The 15,241-nt window shown below is 47.5% G+C and overlaps 1 protein-coding gene and 1 long non-coding RNA gene across 9 annotated transcripts in view; one reads left to right on the forward strand and one right to left on the reverse strand.

Annotated features, from left to right (window-relative positions):
- DNAH14 (dynein axonemal heavy chain 14) overlaps nt 1-15,241 on the reverse strand; it is a 427,754-nt gene that overhangs the window by 141,382 nt on the left and 271,131 nt on the right. For all 7 annotated transcript variants that reach the window (XM_063919003.1, XM_063919002.1, XM_063918999.1 and 4 more), the window contains exons 48-49: nt 7,905-8,083; nt 4,654-4,782 (exon numbers count right to left, since the gene is read on the reverse strand). In XM_063919003.1, the coding sequence (XP_063775073.1) occupies nt 4,654-4,782; nt 7,905-8,083 (308 nt within the window). The remainder of the gene's footprint in view (nt 1-4,653; nt 4,783-7,904; nt 8,084-15,241) is intronic.
- LOC134910685 (uncharacterized) overlaps nt 1-15,241 on the forward strand; it is a 58,860-nt gene that overhangs the window by 27,313 nt on the left and 16,306 nt on the right. Inside the window, exons 3-4 of one of the 2 annotated variants that reach the window (XR_010176260.1) lie at nt 4,611-4,660; nt 9,348-9,430. This is a non-coding gene — a long non-coding RNA (uncharacterized LOC134910685). The remainder of the gene's footprint in view (nt 1-4,610; nt 4,661-9,347; nt 9,431-15,241) is intronic. The other variant, XR_010176259.1, reaches the window with a different exon arrangement.

The following is a 15,241-nucleotide window of genomic DNA, read 5'->3' on the forward strand; positions in this document are numbered from 1 at the left end:
CGCTGTGCATCACGCATATATAGAAATGCATCTTTTAAATGCTCTATAGTCAGTAATATACTGTCCCTATCTAGGGTATCAATATTTTCAGTCAGGGAATCCGACCAAGCCAACCCAGCACTGCACATCCAGGCTGAGGCGATTGCTGGTCGCAGTATAACACCAGTATGTGTGTAAATACATTTTAGGATACTCTCCTACTTTCTATCAGCAGGATCCTTAAGGGCGGCCGTCTCAGGAGAGGGTAGAGCCACCTGTTTTGATAAGCGTGTGAGTGCTTTATCCACCCTAGGGGGTGTTTCCCAACGCGCCCTAACCTCTGGCGGGAAAGGATATAATGCCAATAATTTTTTAGAAATTATCAGTTTTTTATCGGGGGAAACCCACGCTTCATCACACACCTCATTTAATTCCTCAGATTCAGGAAAAACTACAGGTAGTTTTTTCTCACCGAACATAATACCCCTTTTGGTGGTACTCGTATTATCAGAAATGTGTAAAACATCTTTCATTGCCGCAATCATGTAACGTGTGGCCCTACTGGAAGTCACGTTTGTCTCTTCACCGTCGACACTGGAGTCAGTATCCGTGTCGGCGTCTGTATCTGCCATCTGAGGTAACGGGCGTTTTAGAGCCCCTGATGGCTTTTGAGACACCTGGACAGGCACAAGCTGAGTAGCCGGCTGTCTCATGTCATCAACTGTCTTTTTTAAAGAGCTGACACTGTCACGTAATTCCTTCCATAAGCTCATCCACTCAGGTGTCGACTCCCTAGGGGGTGACATCTCCATTACAGGCAATTGCTCCGCCTCCACATCATTTTCCTCCTCATACATGTCGACACAACGTACCGACACACAGCACACACACAGGGAATGCTCTGATAGAGGACAGGACCCCACTAGCCCTTTGGGGAGACAGAGGGAGAGTATGCCAGCACACACCAGAGCGCTATATATATATACAGGGATAACCTTATATAAGTGTTTTTCCCCTTATAGCTGCTGTATTGTTAATACTGCGCCTAATTAGTGCCCCCCTCTCTTTTTTACCCTTTTCTGTAGTGCAGGACTGCAGGGGAGAGTCAGGGAGACGTCCTTCCAGCGGAGCTGTGAGGGAAAATGGCGCCAGTGTGCTGAGGAGATAGGCTCCGCCCCCTTCTCTGCGGCCTTTTCTCCCGCTTTTCTGTGGAATCTGGCAGGGGTTAAAATTCATCCATATAGCCCTGGGGGCTATATGTGATGTATTTTCGCCAGCCAAGGTGTTTTTATTGCTGCTCAGGGCGCCCCCCCCAGCGCCCTGCACCCACAGTGACCGAAGTGTGAAGTGTGTTGAGGAGCAATGGCGCACAGCTGCAGTGCTGTGCGCTACCTTGGTGAAGACAGGATGTCTTCTGCCGCCGATTTTCCGGACCTCTTCTTGCTTCTGGCTCTGTAAGGGGGCCGGCGGCGTGGCTCTGGGACCGGACTCCGAGGCTGGGCCTGTGTTCGGTCCCTCTGGAGCTAATGGTGTCCAGTAGCCTAAGAAGCCCAATCCACTCTGCAAGCAGGCGAGTTCGCTTCTTCTCCCCTTAGTCCCTCGATGCAGTGAGCCTGTTGCCAACAGGTCTCACTGAAAATAAAAAACCTAAAACTAAACTTTCACTAAGAGCTCAGGAGAGCCCCTAGTGTGCACCCTTCTCGGTCGGGCACAAAAATCTAACTGAGGCTTGGAGGAGGGTCATAGGGGGAGGAGCCAGTGCACACCAGGTAGTCCTAAAGCTTTACTTTTGTGCCCAGTCTCCTGCGGAGCCGCTATTCCCCATGGTCCTTACGCAGTACCCAGCATCCACTAGGACGTCAGAGAAATAACAATAAGTATGGTTACACTTATACACTTTATATTGCACCTAACAATTGTACTTTGTGATGTTTGGGAAAGTTCCTCAATAACTGCAGAGCAGCTATGGGCCAAATTGGGCCTAATTCTTCGCTGGACAGATCCCTGTGTGTGAGATTCTGAGTGGTGCGTACGGGGAAGGGAAGCCTGTGTGTGAGGTTCTGAGTGGTGCGTACGGGGAAGGGAAGCCTGTGTGTGAGATTCTGAGTGGTGCGTACGGGGAAGGGAAGCCTGTGTGTGAGATTCTGAGTGGTGCGTGCGGGGAAGGCAAGCCTGTGTGTGAGATTCTGAGTGGTGCGTGCCGGTGAGGGAAGCCTGTGTGTGAGATTCTGAGTGGTGCGTGCGGGGAAGGGAAGCCTGTGTGTGAGATTCTGAGTGGTGCGTATGGGAAAGGGAAGCCGGTGTGTGAGATTCTGAGTGGTGTGTGTGGGGAAGGGAAGCCTGTGTGTGAGATTCTGAGTGGTGCGTATGGGAAAGGGAAGCCGGTGTGTGAGATTCTGAGTGGTGCGTGTGGGGAAGGGAAGCCTGTGTGTGAGATTCTGAGTGGTGCGTGCGGGGTAGGGAAGCCTGTGTGTGAGATTCTGAGTGGTGCGTGCCAGTGAGGGAAGCCTGTGTGTGAGATTCTGAGTGGTGCGTACGGGAAAGGGAAGCCTGTGTGTGAGGTTCTGAGTGGTGCATACAGGGAAGGAAAGCCTGTGTGTGAGATACTGAGTGGTGCGTATGGGGAAGGGAAGCCTGTGTGTGAGATACTGAGTAGTGCGTATGGGGAAGGGAAGCCTGTGTGTGAAATTCTGAGTGGTGTGTACGGGGAAGGCAAGCCTGTGTGTAAGATTCTGAGTGGTGCGTATGGGGAAGGGAAGCCTGTGTGTGAGATTCTGAGTGGTGCGTACGGGGAAGGGAAGCCTGTTTGTGAGGTTCTGAGTGGTGCATACGGGGAAGGGAAGCCTGTGTGTGAGATACTGAGTGGTGCGTATGGGGAAGGGAAGTCTGTGTGTCAGATACTGAGTAGTGCGTATGGGGAAGGGAAGCCTGTGTGTGAGATTCTGAGTGGTGTGTATGGGGAAGGGAAGCCTGTGTGTAAGATTCTGAGTGGTGCGTATGGGGAAGGGAAGCCTGTGTGTGAGATACTGAGTGGTGCGTATGGGGAAGGGAAGCCTGTGTGTGAGATTCTGAGTGGTGCGTGCGGGGAAGGGAAGACTGTGTGTGAGATTCTGAGTGGTGCGTATGGGAAAGGGAAGCCGGTGTGTGAGATTCTGAGTGGTGTGTGTGGGGAAGGGAAGCCTGTGTGTGAGATTCTGAGTGGTGCGTATGGGAAAGGGAAGCCGGTGTGTGAGATTCTGAGTGGTGCGTGTGGGGAAGGGAAGCCTGTGTGTGAGATTCTGAGTGGTGCGTGCGGGGAAGGGAAGCCTGTGTGTGAGATTCTGAGTGGTGCGTGCCAGTGAGGGAAGCCTGTGTGTGAGATTCTGAGTGGTGCGTGCGGGGAAGGGAAGCCTGTGTGTGAGATTCTGAGTGGTGCGTGTGGGGAAGGGAAGCCTGTGTGTGAGATTCTGAGTGGTGCGTGCGGGGAAGGGAAGCCTGTGTGTGAGATTCTGAGTGGTGCGTGCCAGTGAGGGAAGCCTGTGTGTGAGATTCTGAGTGGTGCGTGCGGGGAAGGGAAGCCTGTGTGTGAGATTCTGAGTGGTGCGTATGGGAAAGGGAAGCCGGTGTGTGAGATTCTGAGTGGTGTGTGTGGGGAAGGGAAGCCTGTGTGTGAGATTCTGAGTGGTGCGTATGGGAAAGGGAAGCCGGTGTGTGAGATTCTGAGTGGTGCGTACGGGGAAGGGAAGCCTGTGTGTGAGGTTCTGAGTGGTGCATACGGGGAAGGGAAGCCTGTGTGTGAGATACTGAGTGGTGCGTATGGGGAAGGGAAGCCTGTGTGTGAGATACTGAGTAGTGCGTACGGGGAAGGGAAGCCTGTGTGTGAGATTCTGAGTGGTGTGTACGGGGAAGGCAAGCCAGTGTGTAAGATTCTGAGTGGTGCGTATGGGGAAGGGAAGCCTGTGTGTGAGATTCTGAGTGGTGCGTACGGGGAAGGGAAGCCTGTGTGTGAGGTTCTGAGTGGTGCATACGGGGAAGGGAAGCCTGTGTGTGAGATACTGAGTGGTGCGTATGGGGAAGGGAAGCCTGTGTGTGAGATACTGAGTAGTGCGTATGGGGAAGGAAGCCTGTGTGTGAGATTCTGAGTGGTGTGTACGGGGAAGGAAGCCTGTGTGTAAGATTCTGAGTGGTGCGTATGGGGAAGGGAAGCCTGTGTGTAAGATTCTGAGTGGTGCGTATGGGGAAGGGAAGCCTGTGTGTGAGATTCTGAGTGGTGCGTACGGGGAAGGGAAGCCTGTGTGTGAGGTTCTGAGTGGTGCATACGGCGAAGGGAAGCCTGTGGACTAATCTTTTGCATCCTACCATGGGGCCATTGCAAGTGTAGATATTATTGGTCGTGGTTATGGCAGCCGGAGTAAATCAGTGGGCATTACGGCTTCCTGATTGCATATGCACAATTCCGCACATTAGTAGAGACACAGGTACAATGACATTAGTAGAGACACAGTAGAGACACATTAGTAGAGACACAGGTACAATGACATTAGTAGAGACACATTAGTAGAGACACAGGTACAATGTAATAACACTAATATTCATCAATCTGTATTATACATTTCTGTAAAATATTCCTTTTGTTCCTCATTCCTTTAAAGGTTTCAGAGTGTATTTAGAAAGCGACTATATAAAGCTACCTACCTTCCAGGTAAGTGTCTTGGTGTCATAGAAGCCGCCAAGCTCTAGAAACTGTCGAATCAGCTCAAGTGGTGGCTGTGCGCCATACGGTTCTGGATTTGGCATGTTTAGGTCATCGATGAATACAGTCACCTGAGGGAGACAACATGCAATGCGTGACAGTGACCACAGAGTAATACCCTGTAATGGGAAGTTCTCATATATCAAAAAGGCCAAACTTTACAAATATTATTCAGGAGTATTTTAGAGAAACTTACTGGCAACTTCCACTATGAGAACTGAATCCCGTTACATAAGATTATGCTCAATACTAATGAGCCAATGATGAACCTTCATTATCACACAGAGCATAGCCGGGATTTCCTACATTACAAGTTATAGTACATTTGTAACTGTGCAGCCCATCGCCCTGTATTACTGGCAGCTGTGTCAGGATTCACAGGACTGAATACAGGGGACTGTGAATCCGATGTAAGTGCTGGGAACCAGATGCTTAAATTCGCTGGTATCAGACTTTACGCATCTCTGCAGTGACAAAGCCTATATGTTTATCCTATTTAAAACACTTTAAAAGGTTAAGAGACACAATACGCAATTGGCGCAAAAGGTACCGCAAGGGTACGCCCTTAGTGTAGCAGACGCTGTGCACAGGGTGTGAGCACAGGCGTCGCAGACACTTACAGAATTAAACTTTAATAACTATACCTTAAGGAATGTACTTATACTATATACCCTTGTGCAGTGATAAGGTGTAAATGCAACACAGTGTAACCTTGTTAGTTTAAAAGCTGTATGAGCTACTGTGACGCTCTGAGAACCCTTTAGCAATGTAATAAACACTCAGATACCGGTCTTAGGTTCTAACACCTTAAATGAACGTTCTATTGCAAAAGAATATACAATACAAGTCATACACTACCAAACTAACATGAAATACCTAACAGGATTACTACACGTTAAAATACAATAAAGACACAATTACTTTTAAGGGGGAAGGAGAGAGAGAGAGAGATGGCTTACAACATTAATAGGAGATAAATATGGTTGCAGAGAAACTTACACATGTGGGAGCGATCGCTGCGCAGTTAGTCAATGTTGAGAACCTTTGTGTTGAGAAACTTGTGCTCACCCTGGCTGGCTGTCCCTATATACACAACACACACACAGCAACAACACAATGGTCCCTACAATACCGCATGGGACAGAAGCTAGACTCCATTTTGGGAAAAACTCCCATGATTCCAAAGTCTGTAACATATGATTTAAAAGGGAATGCTAGCAGCCATTTTAGATTTGCAAGTCCAAACACATGGCATTCTTTGCTATACCATAATCACATAGCAGAAGACATAAGACTCCACTATATTCCAAAATGTCTAAGCTTCAATATAATGCATATGTGCTGATTTTACAATTCCAAACCACCTAACTCACCTTTCACAATTTCAAGCCAACACAGTATCAGCCTGCTATTGCTACAAGCACATGACTACAGTAACAAAAGGAAGTATGTTTTGACTTCTAACCTTCAGCAAGATGTATCATGTAAAACTACTATAATCTGTTATAAATCACCATCCATAAATGTATACCAGAGATGCTATGCTACAGATTGTCTACTGTTCCAATTCATTACAGATTTCATAGAGTATCATCCCAAACACCCAACAATCACACAACTGCACAAGCATCATTAACCTTAAGCCATTTGTATCTCCAAACTAACTATTCTATGCCAATCATTTCACAACTACTTTACCACAAATACATATTTAAACTATTCTATGCCATTAAGCCATGTGAATTCAATACTTAGCCTTCGTAAGGAGGTCAGTCCTGGTGATGAGCCAGCCATGCTTCTGGGTGCTGGGTAGCTGTGTGAGTTACAGTACATCTGCCATCTGTGGTTTTGGGAGAGTGAGCTCTGATATCAAGTTCTAAGGTATGCATGCAACCTGTGGGTGTGTCTTTCACAGCATGTGGGCTAGCTGTATCAGTGAGCTGAGCATGTGATCTTGGTTATGCAAAAACGTTGGGTGATGACTAACAAATTCCTGTCTTGTGGGAAGCTATTGTTTGGCGAATACTGTCTCACTGTCCACTTTTAGTTGAGACAATGACATCTCAGCAATCATTCTTCTGGAGACAAAACCAGCCCCATTCGTAAACACAGGTGTTGGCCCTCCTCATTGAGTCTCAAAGCTTAGTGTAATTAAAGGCTATTGTACTCCGTCTGCGGGAAAGAAACTGATTCGGAATACAATTAATCTTCAATTACTATTCCTGTGCTTAACTATGCATAAGAACATGTGAAGCCCTCCTAACATGCAAACTATTGTTTGGGGAATCTCTAAGGTCAAAGAGCCATCTTAAATATACCATACTTTGCTGAACTCAGGGGAATATTAACTTATAAAATACATTATTTTGATTAAATATGCAGCGTGCACACACGCATGAAGTGCATATATGGCAACGTGCAGCGTGATATTTTTCTGACTTTGACAGCAGGAATGCGCCAAAAGCCATAAGCTCAGTTTCAGAGCTGTAATCTTTGTCAGGGCGCACTTGCAGCAGCCCTATACCTGGTGCAAGAGATGCGTCCATGTACAGGCAGATTTACATGTAGGCGCAACTCTGCACAGCCTTTAATTCCACCGACACGTCGCCTCTGAGCTATGACTATGGGGTCTATTCATGAAGCAGTGAAAAGAGTGGAGAAGTGAGCCATTGGAGAAGATGCACATGGCAACCAATCAGCTGCTCCGTATAATTTTATAGAATGCACTTGATAGATGTTACCTGTAAGCTGATTGGTTGCCATGGGCAACTTCTCTGCTGGCTCACTTCTCCACTCTTTTCACTGCTCCATGAATAGACCCCTGCATTCGGCACTTTGTTACCACCCAGTTATACCCCCCTTCCCTCCCCCTCAGCTATAAGAGGAGGTGCGACAGAGTTGCGAATTGCTCTGCGTTGCCAGTACTTGCCTGCATTCAGCCCTGGAGCACGCACAGCGTGAAAGGATGTAAAATAATACGCCCTCAAATCCAACCTGCGTTAGATGGTCCAAATGGAGGAATGGAGTCCTTGGTTAGGTCTACAAACCTTTCGGATGCGGCACCAGGATAATGCACAGGGCATAACACGAAAAGGTAATCAGTGCTTACTTTACTCCCCAAAAGGGTCATCTACAGTAAGAACGGGTGGGGAAACGGGTCATTGTGACAATAACATTGCCTGGTTATTCTCACTTGTTTAGATCTCGGTGTCCCCAGAGTATCCCGACCTTTCTTCACCAGTTTGCTGAGGATCTGGCTCTGGAGTTTGGATGCGCTGGTGTGTGGCCCTAACTGCACCATGGAAACCACCAGCTGGTTCACCTTCCCGGTTCGAGATTTGCCCGCAGACATCAGTCCGAGAAGCGATCCCTCTATGGAAAACAGAAGCCCTCATTAATTTATGCGTTATTCAGTTATGAAGCTCCACCCCTATTACACCTGGAGCCCCTCCCCCATCTAATAACACATTGCCCCTTTCCGGCTGGCATCTCCCACATACACTGCATAAAGTGTAGGCTCTCTGGAGATGGATTTAGGGATGGGAGCAGCACACACCTTTTATTACACCATTTCTGGACAAGGGTCACTAACAGGGCCCATGGCCAGTCCTGCAATGTGGCTTATATCTATCCGCAGCGCTGACGCTTACTTTTAGGCTTAATAAATTACATAACCCAAATAAAAATACTGTGGGTCTGAGTCACGACTCAAGACCATCACGGAACATGACTTATATTAATTTAAAAAAACATTCTTCCATAGAGTGAATGGCTGTCAGCACTCGGATTGGTGGATAGCGCCAGCCATCCACCAATCAGCATGCTGACAGCTATTTACTGTCAGCCTGGAAGGCAGGGAGAGAATGCTGCCTCACTGCTCTGATTGTGTGACCACTAACTGTCCCTGCTCGGAGGCCCCTAGAATAATGGGTCCCTGGGCAGCTGCCCAGTGTGCCTAAACGCTAAGACGGCCCTACATCAGGAAAGGGCTTTGAAGCTGCATTTGCGTTAAGTTGCAGACAGGCAACCGCCAAGAGACGCAGACATGGACGTAGCTGCTTTAACCTCAGATCAGCCCCTTACCTGGGCTGGTCAGGCAGGTCCATACTGTAGTTATTGTTACTGTTATTATTTTATTATATTTGTGCCTGGATTCTACATCTACCAAGGTATAAAGTTGTATTTGTATTCCTATGCTCCATGGTAACAAAGATGAGACACTGGCCCCTCTAACTGCCTCTTCTTGTCTCTTGTCCAGGCCCAGTGACTATGGTGGGAGGAGCTAAGCATGCATCTCCGCCCCCTTTCTTTGCATATTATTCATTCATTACCCATTTGACGCTAGCAGCATTTCCGGCAAATTAGTTGCAGGAGACACATTCAGTAACTTTCTAGTAGTTGAAAAACAATATCCTCTGCCACTGAGGCTACTAGAAAAGAAAGTTTTCATGCGCAGTCATTTTACACCGTCCCGCCTGGTGTTTTATAGACGCTGTGTGGGTTTATGTGGATCTCTCATCACAATGAAAATTAATCAGCCAGAACGTTACCTTGTGCTGTTCCTTAGTTTTATCTGTTCTGGGCACACTAAATAACATAGATAAATGGTTTAATATCTGTCTTCTGTGTTCTGCAGATGGCAGGGAACATATATTATATATCACATAATCAATACATAATTCTGCAGGATATCAATAGAGATACCAGCCCGCAAAACAGGTAAGACATGTCTCCAAGTAGTACTATTATTACATTTATGGTTCATTTTTAGTCTGTTATATTACTGTAGATCTGATTAGTTATATTACTGTAGATCTGATTAGTTATATTACTGTAGATCTATTTAGTTATATTACTGTAGATCTATTTAGTTATATTACTGTAGATCTGATTAGTTATATTACTGTAGATCTGATTAATTATATTACCGTAGATCTGATTAGTTATATTACTGTAGATCTGATTAGTTATATTACTGTAGATCTGTTTAGTTATATTACTGTAGATCTATTTAGTTATATTACCGTAGATCTGATTAGTTATATTACTGTAGATCTGATTAGTTATATTACTGTAGATCTATTTAGTTATATTACCGTAGATCTGATTAGTTATATTACTGTAGATCTGATTAGTTATATTACTGTAGATATATTTAGTTACATTACTGTAGATCTGATTAGTTATATTACTGTAGATCTGATTAGTTACATTACTGTAGCTCTGATTAGTTATATTACTGTAGATCTGATTACTTATATTACTGTACATCTATTTAGTTACATTACTGTAGATCTGATTAGTTATATTACTGTAGATCTGATTAGTTACATTACTGTAGATCTGATTAGTTATATTACTGTAGATCTGATTAGTTATATTACCGTAGATCTGATTACTTATATTACTGTACATCTATTTAGTTATATTACTGTAGATCTGATTAGTTATATTACTGTAGATCTGATTAGTTATATTACTGTAGATCTGATTAGTTACATTACTGTAGATCTGTTTAGTTATATTACTGTAGATCTGTTTAGTTATATTACTGTAGATCTATTTAGTTATATTACTGTAGATCTATTTAGGTATATTACTGTAGATCTGATTAGTTATATTACTGTAGATCTATTTAGTTATATTACTGTAGATCTGTTTAGTTATATTACTGTAGATCTATTTAGGTATATTACTGTAGATCTGATTAGTTATATTACTGTAGATCTATTTAGTTATATTACTGTACATCTATTTAGTTATATTACTGTACATCTATTTAGTTATATTACTGTAGATCTATTTAGTTACATTACTGTAGATCTGATTAGTTATATTACTGTAGATCTAATTAGTTATAGTACTGTAGATCTGATTAGTTATATTACTGTAGATCTGTTTAGTTATATTACTGTACATCTATTTAGTTATATTACTGTACATCTATTTAGTTATAGTACTGTAGATCTGATTAGTTACATTACTGTAGATCTATTTAGTTATAGTACTGTAGATCTGATTAGTTACATTACTGTAGATCTGATTAGTTATATTACTGTAGATCTGTTTAGTTATATTACTGTAGATCTATTTAGTTATATTACCGTAGATCTGATTAGTTATATTACTGTAGATCTATTTAGGTATATTACTGTAGATCTGATTAGTTATATTACTGTAGATCTATTTAGTTATATTACTGTACATCTATTTAGTTATAGTACTGTAGATCTGTTTAGCTATATTACTGTAGATCTGTTTAGTTATATTACTGTACATCTATTTAGTTATAGTACTGTAGATCTGTTTAGTTATATTACTGTAGATCTGATTAGTTATATTACTGTACATCTATCTCCTATATAATAGCCCAGATCTGTGATCTTGTGATTCATTTGCTAACGCTGGGCGGAGTCACAACAGTGGGCGGAGTTAGTCAAATGAGTCACAGATCTGGCCAAATCTATAGGACACTAGGAGCAGCTGCAGAAGCAGATAGTATGGACATGGCACAGGCAGGGTGCATACCTCCCAGCTTACACACACACACACACACACACACACACACACACACACACACACACACACACACACACACAGCGAAAAGGGGGCGTGGCTTCACGGGAGGGCCCCGTTTTCGTCAGTGAGGGGGCATGCCCAGCGCTCTGTGAGCTGCTGGCATGCCCCCAGGGGCTGATTATAAGTCCGGGGGGCACAGGGTACTTGAGACAGGGGAGCCCTATCTCATTGCTGTGCATGCTGTGGGTTGGGGGCGTGGCCTAATCGCGGACGCGAGGCCACGCCCCATTATGCAAATTCCGGGATTTTTTTTTTATGGAATTTCGGCCCCTCAGCTAGGGCTAAATCCAGAGGAGGTGGTCGCTCCCCCTACACACCCGCACAGGCAGAAGAAAGCAGGGAGACTGCTGCCTCCCTGCAACACCACAGACCTGCCAACACGCAGCAGCGTGTGCTGACTGTAGCACAATGCTGCCGCTGTTGCTGGCAGGACGGGGGGGGGGGGCTTCTGAGCTGGGACAGAGCTACTCCAGCCGGGGGTCCCCTAAAACTGTGGGGCCTACGTACCGCCTGCCCCCCCCCCTTAATCCAGCTCTGCTGCTGGAACCCCCCCTTAATCCGTACCCCCTGATGCCCCCTCTCCCTCTGTCTCCACTATTCACCGAACAGCGAGTACAGGAGCTTTCCAACTGCCCCCCCCCCCCACCGCAGGACACTGCGACCCGCGGGTGGGACAGCGGGACAGACCCCAAAAAATGGGACTGTCCCGCGAAAATTGGGACATTTGGGAGGTATGGGGGTGTGTGAGGGGGTATGCCATACTTGACCTCCACATCAGCATACTCAGCAGGGTCTCTCTGGCAGGGAGGAGCGTCACATTCTGGCACACTCCACGCTTCTTAGCTGTAGTTTTGTGGGTCACCAGCCGCTGTGCACTTTCCGTACTGCCTCTGTTATCTCCAGCCCCGGCAACCCCACTGCTAGCTGCAGCGCTGCCACCCGCAGTGAGTTGCGCCCAGCTCCTTCACACACTTTAGCCGGCGGGTAGCGCTGCAGAAGTCCGCGCTGCTTGCAGGCTCTGACCCCCTCCTCCCTCCAGCATCAGCGTCTCCTGGGAGCTAACCAGTCACTCCCAGTCTCCCCTTACCATAGTGCCCAGCAGCCGTGAGGTCCGCGCCACGTGCATGCTATGACCCCCTCCTCCCTCCAGCCGCAGCATCTCCTGGGGGCTAACCAGTCACTCCCAGTCTCACCTTACCACAGTGCCCAGCAGCTGCGCGAGGTCTGCGGTGTGTGACTGAGGAGGGGGGGAGTGATGCGGACGGGCAGAGGAGCAGGAATACAGCCTAAGAGAGTCAGCCATGCCAAGTCTCCACCAGCAGCAGATGCCAACAGGTTGGAGTGGAACAGCAGCAGCCAGCAGCAGTGACTCCGGTAAGACACATCTGTCTGTCACCACTGTTCTGTCCCTAATACCAATCTCTCCCGTGCCCTGTGTTCTGTCATGTCCCTGTCACCCCTGGCCTTGACCTGCCACCCTTATCCTGGCCCTTTCACCCTTATCCTGGCCCTTTCACCCTTATCCTGGCCCTGTCACCCTTATGCTGGCCCTGCTACCCCTATCCTGGCCCTGTCACCCCTGTGCTTGCCCTGTCAACCCTATACTGGCCCTGTCACCCCTACACTGACCCTGTCACCCCTATCCTGTCCCTGTCATTTCTGTCCTGGCCCCGTCGCCCATGTCCTGGCCCCGTCATCCCTGTCCTGGCCCCGTCACCCCTGTCACCCCTGTTCTGACCCTGTCACCACTGTCCTGGCCCTGTTACTGCATACCCTCCAACTACCTTTTTGGCAGGTACAGTACCCGCAGCACCTCCAGACCTCTCCCCAATGCACCACACCTCCGCACCTTCCCCTCCACCACATGCGGCACTCCACCCCTCCCCCACATGCTGTGCCTCCAGACCCCCTACACCACCCGCGGCTCCCACTCCTCCGCCCCTTCACCACCCCCAGCAATCTCCAGGCCCCCTCCACCATTCACTTCCCTTAAATGTCTCCCCCACACCTGCCCCCCTCCACCCGCAGCATCTGCAGACACCTTCATCCATCCGCGGTCCCCCCCTCACCCACCCCTCCCCCACCAATGGCACCCCCGCACCTGCCCCACCACCACCTGCAGCACCTCCGGACCTCCTTCCCCATCTGCCGCAACACCCGTACCTGCCCCTCCCCTACCCATGGCGCCTACGGACCCCTACCCCACCAGTGGCACTCCCGCCCCTTCCCATCCCACAGCACCTCCGGAACCCTTCACCCATCTGCAACATCGCCACACCTGCCCCTCCCCCACCCATGGCACCCCTGCCCCTCCCCCACCTGCAGTGCCTCCGGACCCCTCCCCCATCTGCATCCCCCACTCCTCTGCCCCTCCCCCACCCGCAGCACCTCCCAACCCTTCCCCATCCGGGCCCCACCCCCACTTCCGCCCCCCCTCCATCCGCAGCATCTACAGACACCATCCGTAGTACCCCCCGCACCCGCTACATTCTGTACATTGTGGCCTGCAGGTGCTGTTCACGCCGTCGCAAGGGGCTGCGCCTCCTTCACCATCGCACACCCTTTCATTGTGCAATATTTAACCACTAACAAAGGAATGCAGGTGATACTCCATATAACACAAATATTGAACCCCAGAAAGGCATGCAAGGGTTAAGGGGGCGTAGCCCCTTGCGACGGTGTGAAGAGCGCCCGTAGGGCGCGATGAAGCACCTAGTTTAGTTATATTACTGTAGATCTGATTAGTTATATTACTGTAGATCTATTTAGCTATATTACTGTAGATCTGTTTAGTTATATTACTGTACATCTATTTAGTTATAGTACTGTAGATCTGTTTAGTTATATTACTGTAGATCTGATTAGTTATATTACTGTAGATCTGATTAGTTATATTACTGTATGTTTATTTCTGATCTGCAACCTCAGAGGCTGGATGTGCACAGTAGACATACATTTATAATAGGCAACACTGTAACGTCTGGACACACACAGTAACTCAATCATTATAACCTCATTATGCTGTCAGGCTGGTGTTTTGGGAGATTAGAATGATTAAAGGCCGATTTGGGGAGAGATCCGTGCTGAGCGTACGGGGGGCCCGCTCATTTCACCCAGCGGGCCTGCATGCAGGCCAATCTAGCACCAACAATAGCGATGCGCGGGGCTGCGCATCGCTATAGCTGTGAGGGGTACATACGGAGCGATCGTTGCTTAAAATTTAAGCAATCTAGTCAGACTAGTAAGTGACAGACAGGTAGGGGGTGGGGGGTGGGGGGATGGGGACAAGTATAAAACTGATTTTGTCCCCCCACAAAATGTTGCAAAACCAAAACTGCAAAAATAAGAATTTACTTACCGATAATTCTATTTCTCGTAGTCCGTAGTGGATGCTGGGGACTCCGTAAGGACCATGGGGAATAGCGGCTCCGCAGGAGACAGGGCACAAAAGTAAAAGCTTTAGGATCAGGTGGTGTGCACTGGCTCCTCCCCCTATGACCCTCCTCCAAGCCTCAGTTAGGATACTGTGCCCGGACGAGCGTACACAATAAGGAAGGATCTTGAATCCCGGGTAAGACTCATACCAGCCACACCAATCACACTGTACAACCTGTGATCTGAACCCAGTTAACAGCATGATAACAGAGGAGCCTCTGAAAAGATGGCTCACAACAATAATAACCCGATTTTTGTAACAATAACTATGTACAAGTATTGCAGACAATCCGCATTTGGGATGGGCGCCCAGCATCCACTACGGACTACGAGAAATAGAATTATCGGTAAGTAAATTCTTATTTTCTCTGACGTCCTAAGTGGATGCTGGGAACTCCGTAAGGACCATGGGGATTATACCAAAGCTCCCAAACGGGCGGGAGAGTGCGGATGACTCTGCAGCACCGAATGAGAGAACTCCAGGTCCTCCTCAGCCAGGGTATCAAATTTGTAGAA

The sequence above is a fragment of the Pseudophryne corroboree genome, chromosome 4, assembly GCF_028390025.1.
Source record: "Pseudophryne corroboree isolate aPseCor3 chromosome 4, aPseCor3.hap2, whole genome shotgun sequence".
NCBI lineage: Eukaryota > Metazoa > Chordata > Amphibia > Anura > Myobatrachidae > Pseudophryne > Pseudophryne corroboree.